This window comes from Taudactylus pleione, unplaced genomic scaffold (genome assembly GCF_031769625.1).
Source record: "Taudactylus pleione unplaced genomic scaffold, aTauple2 ptg001990l, whole genome shotgun sequence".
NCBI lineage: Eukaryota > Metazoa > Chordata > Amphibia > Anura > Myobatrachidae > Taudactylus > Taudactylus pleione.
The window spans coordinates 1,590,608-1,607,984 of record NW_028286386.1 but is presented as its reverse complement, the minus strand read 5'-3'; the positions used below and the strand labels follow the sequence as shown (position 1 = coordinate 1,607,984).

The following is a 17,377-nucleotide window of genomic DNA, read 5'->3' as shown; positions in this document are numbered from 1 at the left end:
ATATCTGACATGCCTGAACGATGGACGATCAACGATGCGCGTTCCCGTTTGTCAGATAACGATATCTGACATCTGATGGGTTTGCAGTCAGACTTGGACGATTCCATTCATTTTAATGCAGTCATTAGTCTTAGAAAAAATTGCTTATTCTCAGCATCAGTGGTCCATGTGTGTCGATTTAAACATGGTAAACTTTCTTCTTGGGCAGCAAAGTAGGATATACTAAATATCCTTGTCACATATGCTTATAGGATAGTCGTGCAAAACAAAAGCACTGACAGCAAACCCTATGGGCTCCAAGAGAAGTTATAACTGTAGGAGAAGCCAACATAACTCATGAGCCCTTAAATGACAGGAACAAAAAAAAAATCATACTGCCGCCTCTCCATATCAAATTGGGTTTAATGAAACAATTTGTAAAAGCATTGGACAAGTCAGGTGATAGTTTCACGTATATTTGTCGAACATTTCCAATCTCTTAGTATTTAAAAATTAAAAGCAGGAATTTGACGGCCCACAGATACGGAAACTGGTGAAGGATCCAAATTTTACCACATCTATGACTGAAACTGAATCTGAAGCATGGCTGAGTTACGTGTCTGTCATTTAACATTTTTTAGACAATCACAAGGCAGACAACTATCATGAATTAGTCCACAACATGCTAAAATGTTTCGAGAAAGTAGGTGCCAACAGGTGTATTAAAGTAATTTTTTTGTACAGCCATTTAGATCACTTCCTGTCCACTCTAGGAGATTTAAGCATAGGAACAGGGTGAACGGTTCCACCAGGACATTCAGGTAATGGAAAAAAGATATCAAGTAAGGTGGGATAGTCACGTGATGGCCGATTACTGTTGGAGTCTGCAGAGGGACTGCCCGCAACAAGAATATAAAACAAAATCCTACAAAAAACAAACAGTTCTCATAGCTTCCTAACACTTATGTATGTAATTATCCTGTGTCCTTTTTATAACATTTAACATTTCATCGAATCAAATTTAATCAGAATAAAAAAAATAAATAAATATATATATATTTAGCATTGTTTAATATAATTTTTCATAAATATTAAAGACCTATGCATATCTCAAAAACTAGAGCCAATTGAAAAATAAGCATTGCATATTCATGATCAGGAGCTCAAAATTAATCGAAGATCGACTCTTAAATCCCTCTCAACAGATTGGCTGTCTGCTAGTGTAAGCAATACTTGTGTATTTATTGGTATTATACAATGCTACACACAGTATTTGCCTCCCACAGTTTCCCTGCCCAGATCAATGTTAATCAAGTTTTTGGTGCTGGAACTAGATGAGACAAGTGACATGTTCCAAGTTATGAAAGATATTAGTTATTTGCCATTACTTACTGCTTTAGGTCAACGCTGAATTATCATACTTTTGAGAAAAAAAAAAATAGCATTGCTTATTGGGAGCAAGCTCTGGAGTGTTTTGATTTCCAGAGCTTGGTGCATTCAGAGAAATGCGGTCAAATCTATGAAAACGCCATTTTCAGAGATTTTACAGCATAGTGCATATCCTAGCCATTATGCACTGAACTACTATAGAACAATACTTGATATTTTTGCAGAATCCAAATGCATGTCTACATAACTAAGCCAATATGAAAACTTCAATCTTCATCACAAATAGGTTCTATTAGGTGTACTCGTCTAAACATTTTCTGGGTCTAATTTTATTCTTTACAGATTAATACTACACTATTATAGCACTGACCAGCCATGACAGAGTCCCTAAATATAGGATCAACATCATAATTCACAAATATTATTTCCCTATTTCATCATTTGGCGGCACATTAAGTTTTACTTTTAATGAAATTTAAGACTTGCAATCATGTTCCATTTTATTAAAAAAAAAAAAAAAAACTTTTTCACTAGAATACTTACGCCTAGCAGTTTGATGCCATGCAGTATGTACTTGCAAGTACATTAAAAAATAAATATTCTTATTTTGGCTCTGCTTTCAGTTACCAGTACATTCTCCCTACAAGCTTCCTATGGTCTTCCTGGATTGTGCCCTAAACATATCCAGATTTTGGATTTATACACATACAAAGTCGAGAAACATTATTACGACCACCAGCTAATAGCCAGAGTAACCGCCGTGTGCAGCACGGACAGCAGCTAGACAGGCTGGGAGTGACTCAATAAGGTGCTGGTAGGTTGGCACAGGTATCTGGAGCTATTCTGACTAAAGTGCATCCCACAGCTGCTGGAGGGTGCATAGTAGAGTATACATAGAGCAAACACAAAGATCGAGGTGGTCCCACAGATAATTAATTGGGTTCAAGTCCGGGGAATTAGTGGGCCAGGGATGTACTTAGAAGTCTTGGTCGTGCTCGTCCAACCACTGTCGAACATTTCTAGCCGTGTGACATGTCGCATTGTCTTTTTGGAAGATCCCATCCGCTGCAGGGAAGGCAATCAGCATGTATGGGTGTATGTGCTCTGCAAGTATGGATTCATAACCAAATCGGTTGAGGGTGCCTTCATGGATGAATGAGTGGGCCCAGAGAATGCCATGAAAATATTCCCCAGACCATAACGCTGCCACCACCAGCTTGTATTTTTCCAGCAATGGTTGCAGGGTGTTTGTTCTCCGGCTTCTCACTTGACATGCCAATGTCCATCCATTCGATGAAGCAGAAAACGTGACTCATGGGAGAAGGCAACCCTTCGCCAATCAGGGAAGTTCCAATTACAATACAGGTGTGAAAACGTAAGCCTTTTCCACCGTTGCACCTTTGTTAGCATAGGTGCAGTAACCATCCGTTTGCTTCAGGGCCCCATACGCAGAAGGGTTCACTGAACTGTTGCGCTTTAGACACATCTGGTGGCGCCCGGGTCTATTTTGACGATGAGTTGCTTCACTGTAGTGTGTCCGTCGGCCCTCATGCACCTTCATAGCAGACGTTCACCTCTCACATCAATGGCACGTGGTGCTCCACAGTTTCCACGTCGGTTATTTGCAATGGTGCCATTTGTCCAGTCACGATACACCTTCACCACAGCAGCATGTGAACAGTTCGCAAACTGCACTGTTTCAGAAATACTGCCACCCTTGGACCAAAAGCCAATAAACATCCCTTTTTGCAACTCGGATAAATCACTCCTTTTACCCATGACAGCAACGAGTGATGTTTGCAGGCGGCCTATAGCACACCTAATATATCTACCAAGTCAGCGCACGGCACATGACGTACTCCATGGGCTACGCGCTGCCGACGTCAAATGTAGGAGATGGTCGAAATAATGTGACTCGACTGTATATAAACTCATGTAGTTCCATATTCATCCTCACAGCTCCTCCGAACCCAGATTTTTTTTCTAAATCTCAACAATCCAGCAGAACATTGTTCAGATAACGGCAAGCTGCGTTCATACAATGTGCAGCGTACATAGATTGGTGGGTATTCACTCCTCACCTCGCTCATCCGCCGTGCTTTCACCTCTCACATTGCAGTCAGACACCTTACACATAGAATTTGCAGCCTCTTACACAGGAGCTAATAGCTCTAACTGTATGAAGCTGCTTGTAATTGTCAGTATAAACCATTGCAGCAGATCTATGTAGTGCTACAGGGGTTTGGGTGTGTGGCTGCACTCACACTACATAGATCTGCTTAGCTGCAATTGTTTTAAACTGACAATTACAAGAAGCTTCATATACAATAGTTAGAATTTGCAGCAGGGGCGTATCTATAATGGGTGCAGGGTGTGTGGTGCACACAGACCACTGGGTCCAGGGAGGCCCACACCACACACCCTGTACCCATATAGTTTTTATACTTACCTATCCGCTGTCTCCAGAGTGCTGCTCTGCATGGTGGAGGCCATTTTCGCGATGACTCGTACATGCGCAGTACTGCTGTCCACAGGAAACCAGCGCGGACGCCATTTTCCCAGAGATTCTGTCACTATGCCAGAAATTACTCTGCTGCACATGCCGTGGAACCGCTTAGAAAGAGGAGGGGGCCCGCACTGAGTGTGCACATGGACCCCCTCCTCTCTTAAAACACCCCTGATTTGAAGGCTTTCTATGCAGGAGCAAATTATATGTGTATCACGTGCAAAGGGGCATTATAGCATATACTTCCTTTTGGCGCCAGGGCTCATTGGAACTTTGCATCCAACAAGCCGGGATGGGGAACCGGGGAGGATAAGGAGGGCACTGTCTGTTACATGTGTACTGGGCCCCACAATTCCTGATTGCAGTCCTGTCTGTGGTAATACTACTGTTTTGTGAGAGGGACGTTAGAGCCTTCCACTCAGAGAGGGGATTATTTTATTTAGTTAGAGCCGGATAGGCTAAGGCAAGCTTTTCTTTTGTGTTTTATTTGTCTTTGTGCTACAAATAAAACCAGCTGTGTTAACTTGTACAAAGGCCTTGGACTAGTGTACTACTACCTGGCTGCTGCATGACAAATGCAACCATTAACCACAGGAGAAGGCACCCTTACCCCAATTTATGTAAAAAACAATTTCTATTATAATATATATATATATATATATATATATATATATATGCACCTGATGGTGTATTACTGTTACTGAGTAGGCAACCACTGCTCAAAACAAGTGTACCAACAGCCAGCGGTAGGGACTTCCTCAGGGACAAAACGTGTTGGGGCCACTGACCCAGCCTCTCTAACTGTGGACTTGGTTACCTGCAAGGACTGGGCTATCTTTGCATAAGATAAGAATATTTTCTAATTATTTTACTTTTTAGGTTTCCTTAATTGTTCCTTTGTTACTGTATCTGAAATAAACCCTTTAAAAAAATACTGATTGGGATCATCTATATTTGATGTAAAGCCTGTTGTGCAACCGTCCTGTATACATCCATGGAACACTAATGGGACACAAAAGGACTCCCCAGAAACATACTACTACAAGCTATAACCATAGCATTATCTGTTACGCAGTCCTATTTTCATTGCCACAATACCTGTATATGAAGTACTACACTCTTTTTCGCTTATGGCAGCGATTCCCAAACTGTGTGCCGTGGCACCCTGGGGTGCCTCGGGACACTCTCAGGGGTACCTCAGGTTGGTGGTCCAGCAGCAAATCAAACTATTTATGATCAATGTAAGAGGCAAAATCATTAAAATATGTTGACAAACAGAAGAGCAACCCTGTCCACCACCACATAATTGAATCTAAGGATGACAGGTAAGCACAGTTTACTTAATCATTTTTTTCTGAATTTCTCAACAACAAACTTTTGGCTTATGGGTGCCTTGAAAAAAATATTGATACTCTAGGGCACCGTGATTTTGGGAACCACTGGCTTATGGGCATATGCGAGCTCCTCCAAGGTTATCCAGCCGATGAGAACCAGCTTCCTTTCCATTTTTTATTTGGTACGAACATTTGTTTTGAGCACTGGTTGCCAACTTTGTAACAGTAATACACCATCCGGAGCATGTCTTTTTAAACCTTTTTCTCATAACTCTACCATCCGTCTGCCATACGGGATTCCAAAATGACTGCTGCACATCTCACTTGAAGGATTAGTGACTGTTTTTTCACTACAGCTGTTTGCTGCACTCTTTATATACACCTACCATGGTCATACCAAATATTATATATATATATATATATATATATATATATATACATACACACACACACACACACACCAGTCAGGTGCATAAATATTGGGACATTGACAGAATTTTCATATTGTCCTTTATTCACCACCACAATGGCTTTGAAATGAAACAAACAAGATGTGCTTTAACTGCAGACTTTCAGATTTAATTTGAGGGTAATTACATCCAAATCAGGTGAACGGTGCAGAAATTACAACGGTTTCTATATGTGCCTCCCACTTTTTAAGGGGCCAAAAGTAATGGGACTATCAACTCAAAAGCTATTTCATGGACAGGTGTGGGCTATTCCCTCTATATTTCATTATCAATTAAGCAGGTAAAAGGTCTGGAGTTGATTCTAGGTGTGACATTTGCATTTGGAATCAGTTGCTGTCGACTCTCAATATAAGATCCAAAGAGGTGAACGGTGTAGGAATTACAACAGTTTCTATATGTGCCTCCCACATTTTAAGGGGCCAAAAGTAATGGGACAAACTAAACAATCCTAAATCTAACTTTTACTTTTTAATACTTCGTTGCAAATCCTTTGCAGGCAATTACAGCCTGAAGTCTGGAACGCATAGACATCACCAGACACTGGGTTTCATCCCTGGTGATGCTCTGCCAGGCCTCTACTGTAAATGTCTTCAGTTCCGGCTTGTTCTTGGGGCATTTTCCCTTCAGTTTTGTCTTCATCAAGTGAAATGCATGCTCAATCGGATTCAGGTCAGGGGATTGACTTGGCCATTGCATAACATTCCACTTTTTAGCCTTAAAAAAACTCTTTGGTTGCTTTTGCAGTATGCTTCGGGTCATTGTCCATCTGTACTGTGAAGCGCCGTCCAATAAGTTCTGAAGCATTTGACTTAATATGAGCATATAATATTGCCTGAAACACTTCAGAATTCATTCTGCTGCTTTTGTCAGCAGTCACATCATCAATAAATACAAGGGAACCAGTTCCATTGGCAGCCATACATGCCCACGCCATGAAACTACCACCACCACGCTTCACTGATGAGGTGGTATGTTTTGGATCATGAGCAGTTCCTTTCCTTCTCCATGCTCTTCTCTTCCCATCACTCTGGTACAAGTTGATCTTTGTCTCATCTGTCCATAGGATGTTGTTCCAGAACTGTAATGGCTTTTTTAGATGTTGTTTGGCAAACTCTAATCTGGTCTTCCTGTTTTTGTGGCTCACCAATGGTTTACATCTTGTGGTGAACCCTCTATATTCACTCTTGTGAAGTCTTCTCTTGATTGTTGACTTTGACACATATACACCTACCTCCTGGAGAGTGTTCTTGATTTGGCCAACTGTTGTGAAGGGGTTATTCTTCACTAGGGAAATAATTCTTCTATCATCCACCACAGTTGTTTTCCGTGGTCTTCCGGGTCTTTTGGTGTTGCTCTCTGATGCATTCTTTCTTTTTAAGAATGTTCCAAACAGTTGATTTGGCCACACCTAATGTTTTTGCTATCTCTCTGATGGGTTTTTGATTTTTCAGCTTAAAGATGGCTTGCTTCACTGATAGTGACAGCTCTTTGGATCCCATATTGAGAGTCGACAGCAACTGATTCCATATGCAAATGTCACACCTAGAATCAACTCCAGACCTTTTACCTGCTTAACTGATAATGAAATAACGAGGGAATAGCCCACACCTGTCCATGAAATAGCTTTTGAGTTGATAGTCCCATTACTTTTGGCCCCTTAAAAAGTGGGAGGCACATATAGAAACCGCTGTAATTCCTACACCGTTCACCTGATTTGGATGCAATTACCCTCAAATTAAATCTGAAAGTCTGCAGTTAAAGCACATCCTGTTTGTTTCATTTCAAAGCCATTGTCGTGGTGTGAATAGAGGCCAAAATATGAAAATTATGTCAATGTCACAATATTTATGTACCTGACTGTATATACACACACACACACATAGATATATATATATATTAAATCTATCTATATCTATCTATATCCATCTCTTGCAAGCAGGGCCTTCCTACCTATATATCTGTCTGTTATTACCCAGTTTTGTTCTATTAATGTTTACAATTGTAAAGCGCAACGGTATATGCTGCGCTATACAAGAAACTTAATAAAAATATAAATATATATATATATATATATACATATACACACACACATACATATATATACACATACATATATACACACACAGAAATTTAGACACACTTGTAATGATTAGATGTAGAGGCCAACTCCCTTCGTTTTACATAATAAAGAAAAAAAATAGAGGTAGGGATTATAAAATTCTGACCAGACCAGTAACCTACATTACCGATTACATATTGTGAGCATACTCTTGTGTTATGTGACCAAAGTTTAAAAGCCAGGATCAAAATTAGTTAAAAACACGGTCCTAATCAGTAGGGTGCAAATATTGTCAATGCACAAATAGAAGATAAAGTTTAGATATGCATTTGTCTAAAACTTGGACTCCTGCCCCCTCTATGGGCAATCTTTTTCTACTGTGCTAATCTACATGGTTCACAAGGGTCAGTCGCTACAGTTTGCAGCTGTCAAAGTTTAAGATCACCTATAAATGGATGGAAAGATTTAAATTGTTGCCACTTTTCCAGTATTGGCTTCAATCGCCCCCCTTCTAGGTGTAGATACTATATTCATATCTGGGTACTGCATTCACAATACACCTGGCATGGACTGGGTCTCTAGGTATGGTTCAGGCAGTCAATCAGCTTGAAAAGACACTACCAAAACAATAATCTATATAGTTATGAAGGAGAGAAAACAAAAGTCTTTAATCGCCTCACACACAGGCTAATTAAAAGCATTAAAATACATTGCTTCATTGTCCCTCCTAATATCAAATTAAGACCTTTATTATTTTAAACTTAAAATTTTCACCTCAAATACTGCATGTCCTGGATTCATTTATATATTAAATTAGGTGTGTGAGATATTAGGGATTGCATGATCCGATTACACGGATTGAAATGCACATTCCTGGAAACTGTAAAATTACTTTCCACTGAAAAAAAATAGGCCGAGTAACAATCACCTCCAGCGAAGTGTAACAATCAAAGCATATTACAGGGACAAAAGTTCTGAGCCCCACACCCAACTATGTAACACCCCAGTAAGAGCACCCCTACAAAACCATGTATTACATTTCTCCTCTAGAAAATCCTATTTTTGCATATGGTTAGAAGATCAGAAGCATAGGGACATCCAGCCCCCATTAGGTAAAACCACAATGACTTCTCATAAGATGCACTAATCGCTGACATTACCATTCGGGTACACAAATATTTAGGTCCTTATGTATTTGGACACAAACAATTTTCATAACTTTGGCTCCTCACCATAATGGATTTGAAATTAAACAATGGAGATGCAATTGAAGTGCAGACTTTCAGCTTTAATTCAAGAGGTTGAACAAAACACTGTATAAATCGTTTAGGAACTGCAACCATTTTTATACAGCCCCCTATTTCAGGGGCTCAAATGTAATTGGACAAATTAACAATCATTAATAAAATGTTTGTTTTTAAACACTTTGTCAAGAATCCATTGCAGGCAATGACAGTCTGAAGTCTTGAACCCATGAACATAACAAATGCTGGGTTTCTTCCTTTGTTATACTCGCCCATACATATGCAGCGGCAGCCGCGGGAAGGCCCAGCTAGCAGGACCGGCGGCTTCCTGGAAGATGTTGGTCGTTCAGTGTATATGAACGACCATCATCTGCAGATATATCTTTGCACTGTGTACCCACCTTTAGTTGTCTTCAGCAAGTCAAATGCATGCTTGATCGGGTTGAGATCAGGTGATTGACTTGGCCAATGCAGAGTATCTCACTTCTTTGCCTTAAAAAAGCTACTGGGTAGCTTTCAGTTTGTTTTGGGTCATTGCCCATCTGTACTGTGAAGCGCCTACCAATCAACTTTGCTGAATCTGAGAAGACAGTATATCCCTATACACTTAAAACCTCACTATACACTAATTAATTTGGCTGCATCTGTTTTGTCACATCAATAAACAATAATGACCCACTGCAACTGGAAGGCATGCATGCCCATGCCCCCACCTTTTACAGATTATATGGTATGCTCCAAATCATAAGCCATTCCAAACCTTCTCTTCCTCCCATCATTCTGGTACAGGTTGATCTTAGTTTCATCTGTCCAAAGAATGCTGTTCCAGAACGAAGGTGCGTACACACGGTACAATATTTATGAACGCTATGAACGATAACGTTCAACGATAAATCGTTCATAGTGTTCATTTTTAAGCAGCGAACGAGCAACGATACACATTCCCACATGGACGATACCGATATCTATGTTCGTCCGTACATGCAGGCCAACTTGGACAATTTCCATGTTCAGAGATGTGGCAGGATGACTTCACTGAAAGATATCTATCAGATATGTGTCAGTGTGTACACCCAATATCGTTTGTCCTGCACTACAGAAATGTTCAAGGGAAATCGTTCAGCGATATCATTGGATGTGCAGATCTAGGCAGACTTTTTTTTTTTTTTTTTGTAGATGGAAAGGCCAGATATCTAATCTGGCCTTTCTATTCTTGAGGTTTATGAATGTTTGCACCTTGCAGTGAACAATCGGTATTTGCTCTCGTGAAGTCTTCTCTTTATGGTAGACTTGGACAATGATATGCCTACCTCCTGGAGAATGTTCTTCACTTGGCTGGATATTATAAAGGGGGTTTTCTTTAACATGGAAAGGATCCTGTGATCATGTACCTCTGTTGTCTTCCATAGACATACAGGCCTTCTTTTTTTCTCAGAATGTGCCAAACTGTTGATTTGGTTCCCCCTTAGGTTCCCACTATATCTTTCAAGGATGGATTGGTTGTATTTTTGCAGAATAAAGGTGGGTACACACTATTCAGATATATCTGCAGATCGAGTGATCTGCAGATGATGGCTGTTCGTACACAGCAAAACCAACATCATCTGTGTCTGCCCGCAGGTCCCGGCGACTAGGGGGCGCGTTGGGGGCATGTCCCAGCAGGCAGGGGGTGTGTCCCACCCCCCTCCTCGCGGTTGCCGCTGTGTGTGTACGGGCAGTCTGCAGACCGCCTGTCGCACCTGCCGATGGACAGATATGTGTGCAGACATATCTGTCCATCAGCTATGCAGCACAGCCAATGCGATAGGTCGGTGAACGCCGACGTTCACCGACATATCGCGGATACACACTGCCCGACGGGCAGCAGATACATTGGCCGATCAATTGATCGGCCAATGTATCTGTCAGTGTGTACCCAGCTTAAGGATGACCTGTTCCACTTGCATTGAGAGCTCCTTTAACCACAGGTTGTGGGTTCACAGCAACAGCTTCCAAATGCAAATGTCGGAGCCCGACGGAGCTATTCTCAATTGTTCCGTACAGACACAAGTGACGCAGGTGCCCATTATTTCTGCTCGCTCCCTCCTTAGGTGATGAGCAGAAATGAGCGAAAAGTCCAGTTTTCAGATGCTGAAACTGCATTTTTGGCAATGCGCCCAATAATTTAGACAGGTTTAGCTGCTTTAAGAGTCTAAACCCGATGCATTGGGCGCGTCATGCGCAAAAAGTAATAGGCATCCAAAACAAGAGTGGGCGCAACAAAACAATTGAATGTTCCCCTTTTAAAAAACTTCAGACCTTTTGCCTGTCTAATTGATAAAGAAATAAAGCAATAGCCCATACCTGTCCATGAAACAGCTTTTGAGTCAATTGTCCAACTAGGTTTTTCCCCACACGCGAACCCGATCTTGTGGTTTTTCCGCTCCATGAGCTGCGAGGTTTAGACCAGGGCCATAGCTAGGGTGGTGCAGTCGGTGCCTCCGCACAGAGCACAACATTGCTGAGGGCGGAACACCGACCGCCCACCATCTCATATATAATAGTATTCTGTCTGTTCAGTGCTCTTTAATCTAGTGCCGGGCGGACGCTGCTGCGTATCCCCGGCACCCAGCACAGAGGAGGCAGACAGCTGCAGCCTCCCCGCCGCCTTCTGACGTCCCGACTCCTGGCAAACTATTGGGACAGGAGAGATGGAGACGTCATGATGTCTCCCCGCCCAAGGCTCACAGACTTCAGTGAGGAGCTGCTGTGTGGTGGGACTGGCCGGCAAGGAGTGGCGCGGTGGATACAGGACTGGATGTGGATGACACCGGTCCGAGGAGCTGCCAGTGTCAGGTGAGGTCTGAGTGGTCCAGACAGAGACTGGGGCGGCAGTATCAAAAGTAGTGGCCAGCCCAGCAGCCTGCCCCAGGCCCCAGATCGGCTCATGCACCGGGCAATCCCCGCTAATTGAATTGCTCTGGAGGGGCAATTGAATACCCCCCTAATGCTGGGCATACACTATACAATTGTCTGTCAGATATCTGTCCAATCTGGCTGGTTGGAATGAAAATCTGGTAACGTATGGGAGCAATGACAATTGATTATATGATTTTAAACACTGGACAACATACAAAAAACGGTTATTCAACTTGGTTAATTTGTTATATTTAACCAATTTGGCTGAACGTCCATTTCTGATTGTTTTTCAGTGTTTGCGAACAAATGTTCGATTGTCATTTACTCCCATACATTACCAGGTTTTCATTACAACCAGCCAGATTGGACAGATAATTGTATAGCGTATGCCCAGTATAAGAGTGTAAAAATATGGATTACCACCTTAAAATTCACACTAGACTATGGGCTCATTTAATTTAGGAGCGAATTGGCTCGAGTGCGAAATGTTTTCACAGCTAATTCACTGAGCAAATTGAATTTGGATTTCAAAGCAACATTGCATTTTCCCAGCATATTTGGATTTTTGGTGCACCCCCTTTTTGATCCGATGGCTTTTACACCGACCGCCTTGCCCTGGTTCTGCGTACACACTACATAATTATTGCCCCTAGAATCATGTCAGGCCGAGAATCATATGAGGGCCTATTTGTCATTAAATATTTGTGGAGCATTCCCCAAAAATACCTGGGGGTACCAGCAAATATTTAGTATCTCTCAGATGGACCACAGCAGATATCAGAGACATTCCTGCGCTATCATTGCATCCTGCAATGCGATCATGGGCACTAGTATTGCCCCCAGATCACATTGCAAACACGATTATGATAAATGGGCTGCATAGTGTGTACCCCAGCTTTATGTTTGCCATCTGCATGGGGGTTCTCCCAGCTTTATATTGTATAATTGTGAAATATGATTTTCATGTAATGTGGCTGCACTCCATTCTGGTATGAAAAACTATGCTTAATTTTGCTTACAGCTCTATGGTGCACAAGCAAGCAAAGTTTTACTACCCTAATATGAAGACGAATGAATCCTTGCATCTAACTGAACATGTCCCATAAAATAAATGATGAAGAATGGTACTGCAGGTGGTATGACCTCCAAAAAATGGAGATCACATGATGTACCCAAGTAGCCTTAAGGTGAAACAATGAAATTTAGAATTCAAAAGCAAGAATACTGTGTAGTTACATTTTACTTTTTGTTTTCACACTACTGCCAAGTTAGGTTTACTTATGTTGCGCATTATCAAGGTATTATTTAAACTTTTAAAGCAACAACATTCTATAGCACTGTGCTACCAAGCCACATGTTAAAGACACTTTACTCATGGTTGTGTATAGATCTCCTTCAGGAGATGTACCAGGGGCGTATTTATAATGGGTGCAGAGTGTGTGGCGCCCAGGGGCCCCACACCGTACACCCATAGTTAGTTATATTTACCTTTCCACAGATAGCAGTGTCCTGCATTTTTCACTGTAAAAATGGCAGCGACATTTTCCCAGAGACCAGCACATACGCAGTAGATCACGGCATGAAGCCAGAATCTACTGCGCTGACAGAGAGGAGTGAGCCCAAATGGAGGGTGCAAATGGGCCCCCTCCTCTCTTAAAACGCCCCTGGATGTACTGGACATGATGTGAAGTGAGGGCAGAAGTACAGTTCCATGCCTTGACAGCGCCATTATTCTGTCTCCACTGGCCACCAATAGTAGAAATTTGGACCCTTCGCTTGCCGCGCTCTGGGCACAATGGTTCGCTTTGCTTGCCACAGGTTACTATTCCCACATGGATAGTAACGGATGACGTCAGCGTACATCTACTGAAGGGGATCTATCTGCAGCCCTTTACTCATGGAGGATAAAAAGTCGGGAAGCCGATGGACGGAATCCCAAACGCCGGTTTCTTGACTGTATAATCCCGGCAAGTGTTAAATGGCAGGTGTCGAAATCCGAAGAGTTAGGTTTAGGGTTCCCGAGGGGGGGGGGGGGGGGGGGGGGTGTTCTTAGGGTTAGGTTAAAACCCCCGTGATTGTTAGGTTTAGGCTAGAGGAAGGGGGTGGGGTTGGTGTTAGGCACCCCCGGGGGGAGGTTAGGCCGGCGGTAAATCATACTGAATCCTCATGGAGCACTTTATACATACACATTACACAGGCTACAAGCTGCTAGAACTGCGGACATATGTCATTCTTCCTGCAGAGATCCCTCAACACCAGGGTGATGTGTTTAAAAGGAACAAAGGAAGACTGGCAGGGTACATACCTGCTGAGCCATCACTCTGTAATTCTTCTCCATGAGTGTATTTCCACACAGGCTCAGATCCCTTGAACAGGTTTATCAGGTACTACACATACATTAACACTTCATATTCCACACCACAGCAACAAAAATCAAACCACTATAACAAAAATCACACCTCCAAGCCTACAACTTGCACAGCAGCTTAGCAATATCTCAGGAAGAGTGAACACCAGATGGATGCATGGGGTGGGCACGGGGTTACAGCAGTCAGAAAGTAAAGGGAAATTAGCGAGAGTGATGAGTACTATATCCCTGAATCAGAAAGGGGTGTGCTGGGCAGCCGGTGTACTCAGCTTCCTACCTTAGGTCTATTCAACCATCTTCTCAGCACGGAGGGTAACATGCTGCCGCTGCTGCTATAGGTGTGTATGAGCCGGGCTTCCTGTAGTCACTGGGCTGCACTCCCGGCTCTCACCTGTTCCAACAATGAGTGGCCGCGGGCAGACGTCACTCCGACTCAGACCTGGGAACAAGGGGAGGGCGGGGAGGAGACGCTGCCTCGCTGCTCCCGGACAGTGGGCGTGGCCTGACAGTCCCAGGACGGGGTATGGTGGGCCGGCCGATGTCTGCCTGGGCAGAGTTACCTGCATTGGTCAGGGAGGTTGCTCCTGCACCTCACCGCAACGACTCTGCTCTTACACCAGCTCCTATACCTCACTACGGGGGAGATGTACTAAGCCTTGGAGAGAGATCAAGTATCTCCAGAGCTTAGTACATCTACCCCTATTACAACTCTGCTACACCTCATCCCAACGACTCTCTTCGTACAAGGGATCGGTTAAAGCCGGACAGGACCAAATCCGGAACGCCGGACCGGACCAGCTGCTTGCAGCGACCTCTGCCGCTAAGGAGCTGTGTAAGCGTGTTCCCGTTCGGTGGTAGGGTTGTCAGTGACTGGCTGTCACCGGGGAGAGAGCGATTACATTGCCGCCAGCCGGCTCTCCCCGCACCCTGCTGCTGCTCTCGGACTGTCAGCCCTGCAGTGCCTGCACAGTGGTTCTGTCTGTGCGCTGCTGTCACCCGGGGGCACTATGCAGGGAGAAGTTACAGCCAATGTGCTACCCCGCTGATGCTGCTACTCCCAGACAGAGGGAGAGAGGGGGAGCACGGTGATGGCTGCTGGAGCTACAGCTCAGATCTATGTAACACTTGCTGCATACGGCGAGGGAGGGGGGTGTGTGTGTGCAGGTGTCTAGAATACTGTTTTAGATACAGGAATTAATAATGCATGTTAACGGTGGGTGGTTAAAGGGTGTAATCCTAAACTGAGTGATTAGGAATGCCAATCAGTTGTTTAATAAGAATAAAAAAAAACTCCATTTATTGTGCACAATGTTTCACAATTGAACTTTTGACTATATTAATCATCAGTTCTGCTAGCCAGAATGTGGGTTAGACCACATTATCCAGTTATTCCGGATGCCGACGCAGGGCACATACCATTTTACCCAGCCATTTCGGGTGTAGGAACGGGGCATAGAACACCTTAGATAGCCGTTCCGGGTGCCAGAATGGGGCTCAGACCACATTAGATAGCCGTTCTGTCCCGGTGCTGGAATGGGGTGCAGACCATGTTAGATAGCCGATCCGGACTATCTTAGAATGCAGAATGGGGTGCAGACCACCTTCCATTCTGGGTGCCAGAACGGGGAGCAGACCAAGTTAGATAGGACGCAAACCACCTTGGATAGCGGAACGGGACGCAGACCACCTTAGCCATTCTGGGTACCGGAATGGGAAGCAGACCAAGTTATACTGTATAGCCCTTCCAGGTGCTGCAACGGGGTGCAGACCACCTTAGATAGCCGGAAAGGGACGCAGATCACCTTAGATAGCTGTGCCGGAATGGGGAGCAGACCAAGTTAGTGAGGGGGAGCTACTGCTGTCCCCGGGATCACCTTAGATAGCTGTTTTGGGTGCCGGCTGGAACGGGGCACAGACCACCACAGATAGCCATTCCGGGTGCCAGAACTGGGCTCTGACTACCTTAGATGGGCGCTGATCACCTTAGATAGCCGTTCCGGGTCCTAGAACTGGGCTCTGACTACCTTAGATAGCCGTTCCGGGTACCTGAACAGGGCACAGACCAAGTTAAATAGCCGTTCCGGGTGCCACAACGGGGTGCAGCCCACCTACGATAGCCTTTCCAGGTGCCGGAATGGGGCATAGACCACTTTAGCTAGCCGTTCTGGGAGTTGACCGTCTTAGCCAGCTGTTCCATCTTAAGCCAACTATTATCTCCTTGGGCCACCTGAACATTGTGTGAGGTTTCCCTTTTTTAAGTATGTCATATCGAATTAGGATTCTTTATTTGCATAAATGTATTAATACAATTTGCCTGGACACGGGCTCCGATAAGAGCGCGTCCCAGCGATCATGGAGAAGTATACAAGATCATTTTACTTCCACCTGTGGACCCCCTTGCGGCTTTGCAGCTGAGCATGTGCAATGTGGAAAAAGCCACGATGTGCAGCAGGTCCTCTTGCAGCCCACCAGCAGTGCAGCCTCATTGCAGTCAATGGGCTAACACCATCTGAAGAAGGCATTACCCTATTCAGGCAAGGACTACAAAGCTTTGCAGGTGCTGGCAGACAGAAAGCAGTAGATATCTCCTGCTTTCTGCATTGTTAAATGTAAGAGATACACGCCCACAACACACCATCACAACACTTATTGTGTAAGCGTCCCGTTCCCTTCCAGTTACACCCATTCATCTGCAAGTGAAAATGCAGTGTAGACACTGTAATGCTGCTGGTGCATCTTTAGCCGCCACCATATTGCTGGCGCATCTTTTGCCTCCACCATGGAAATTTGCACCAGCCGTATGGCAGGTGCAGATTCTCTGACTCTGGCCTATGGGCCTGATTCATTACGGATCGGAACTGCAACAGCGTACAGAGATTGGCTGATGGTGCACACTGCGCATGTGTATGCACCGCAGTGCGCATGCCTGAGTTAGCATTGCGATCACCTACGCAGATCGGAATCCAACGCAGAGCGAGTGACAGGCTGTGAGCGGTTGGGGGGTGGTGCAGGGGAGTGGTTGGAAAAACGCAGGCGTGTCTGTCCGCTTGAACACCGTTGCATGGGTGTGCATAAATTAGCCACTTTGATGGCATACGCAGCTTGAGTACTCCCTGCATGCGACGAGGTT

At 44.0% G+C, this 17,377-nt stretch overlaps 1 protein-coding gene across 1 annotated transcript in view; it reads right to left on the bottom strand.

The window, feature by feature from the left end:
• The window catches only part of LOC148435807 (lateral signaling target protein 2 homolog), a 48,337-nt gene extending 33,425 nt beyond the window's left edge, over nt 1–14,912 (bottom strand). The window contains exon 1 of the mRNA XM_088465441.1: nt 14,525–14,912. Coding sequence (XP_088321567.1) covers nt 14,525–14,566 — 42 coding nt within the window. The 5' untranslated portion in view covers nt 14,567–14,912. The remainder of the gene's footprint in view (nt 1–14,524) is intronic.
• Nucleotides 14,913–17,377: the final 2,465 nt, after the last annotated feature.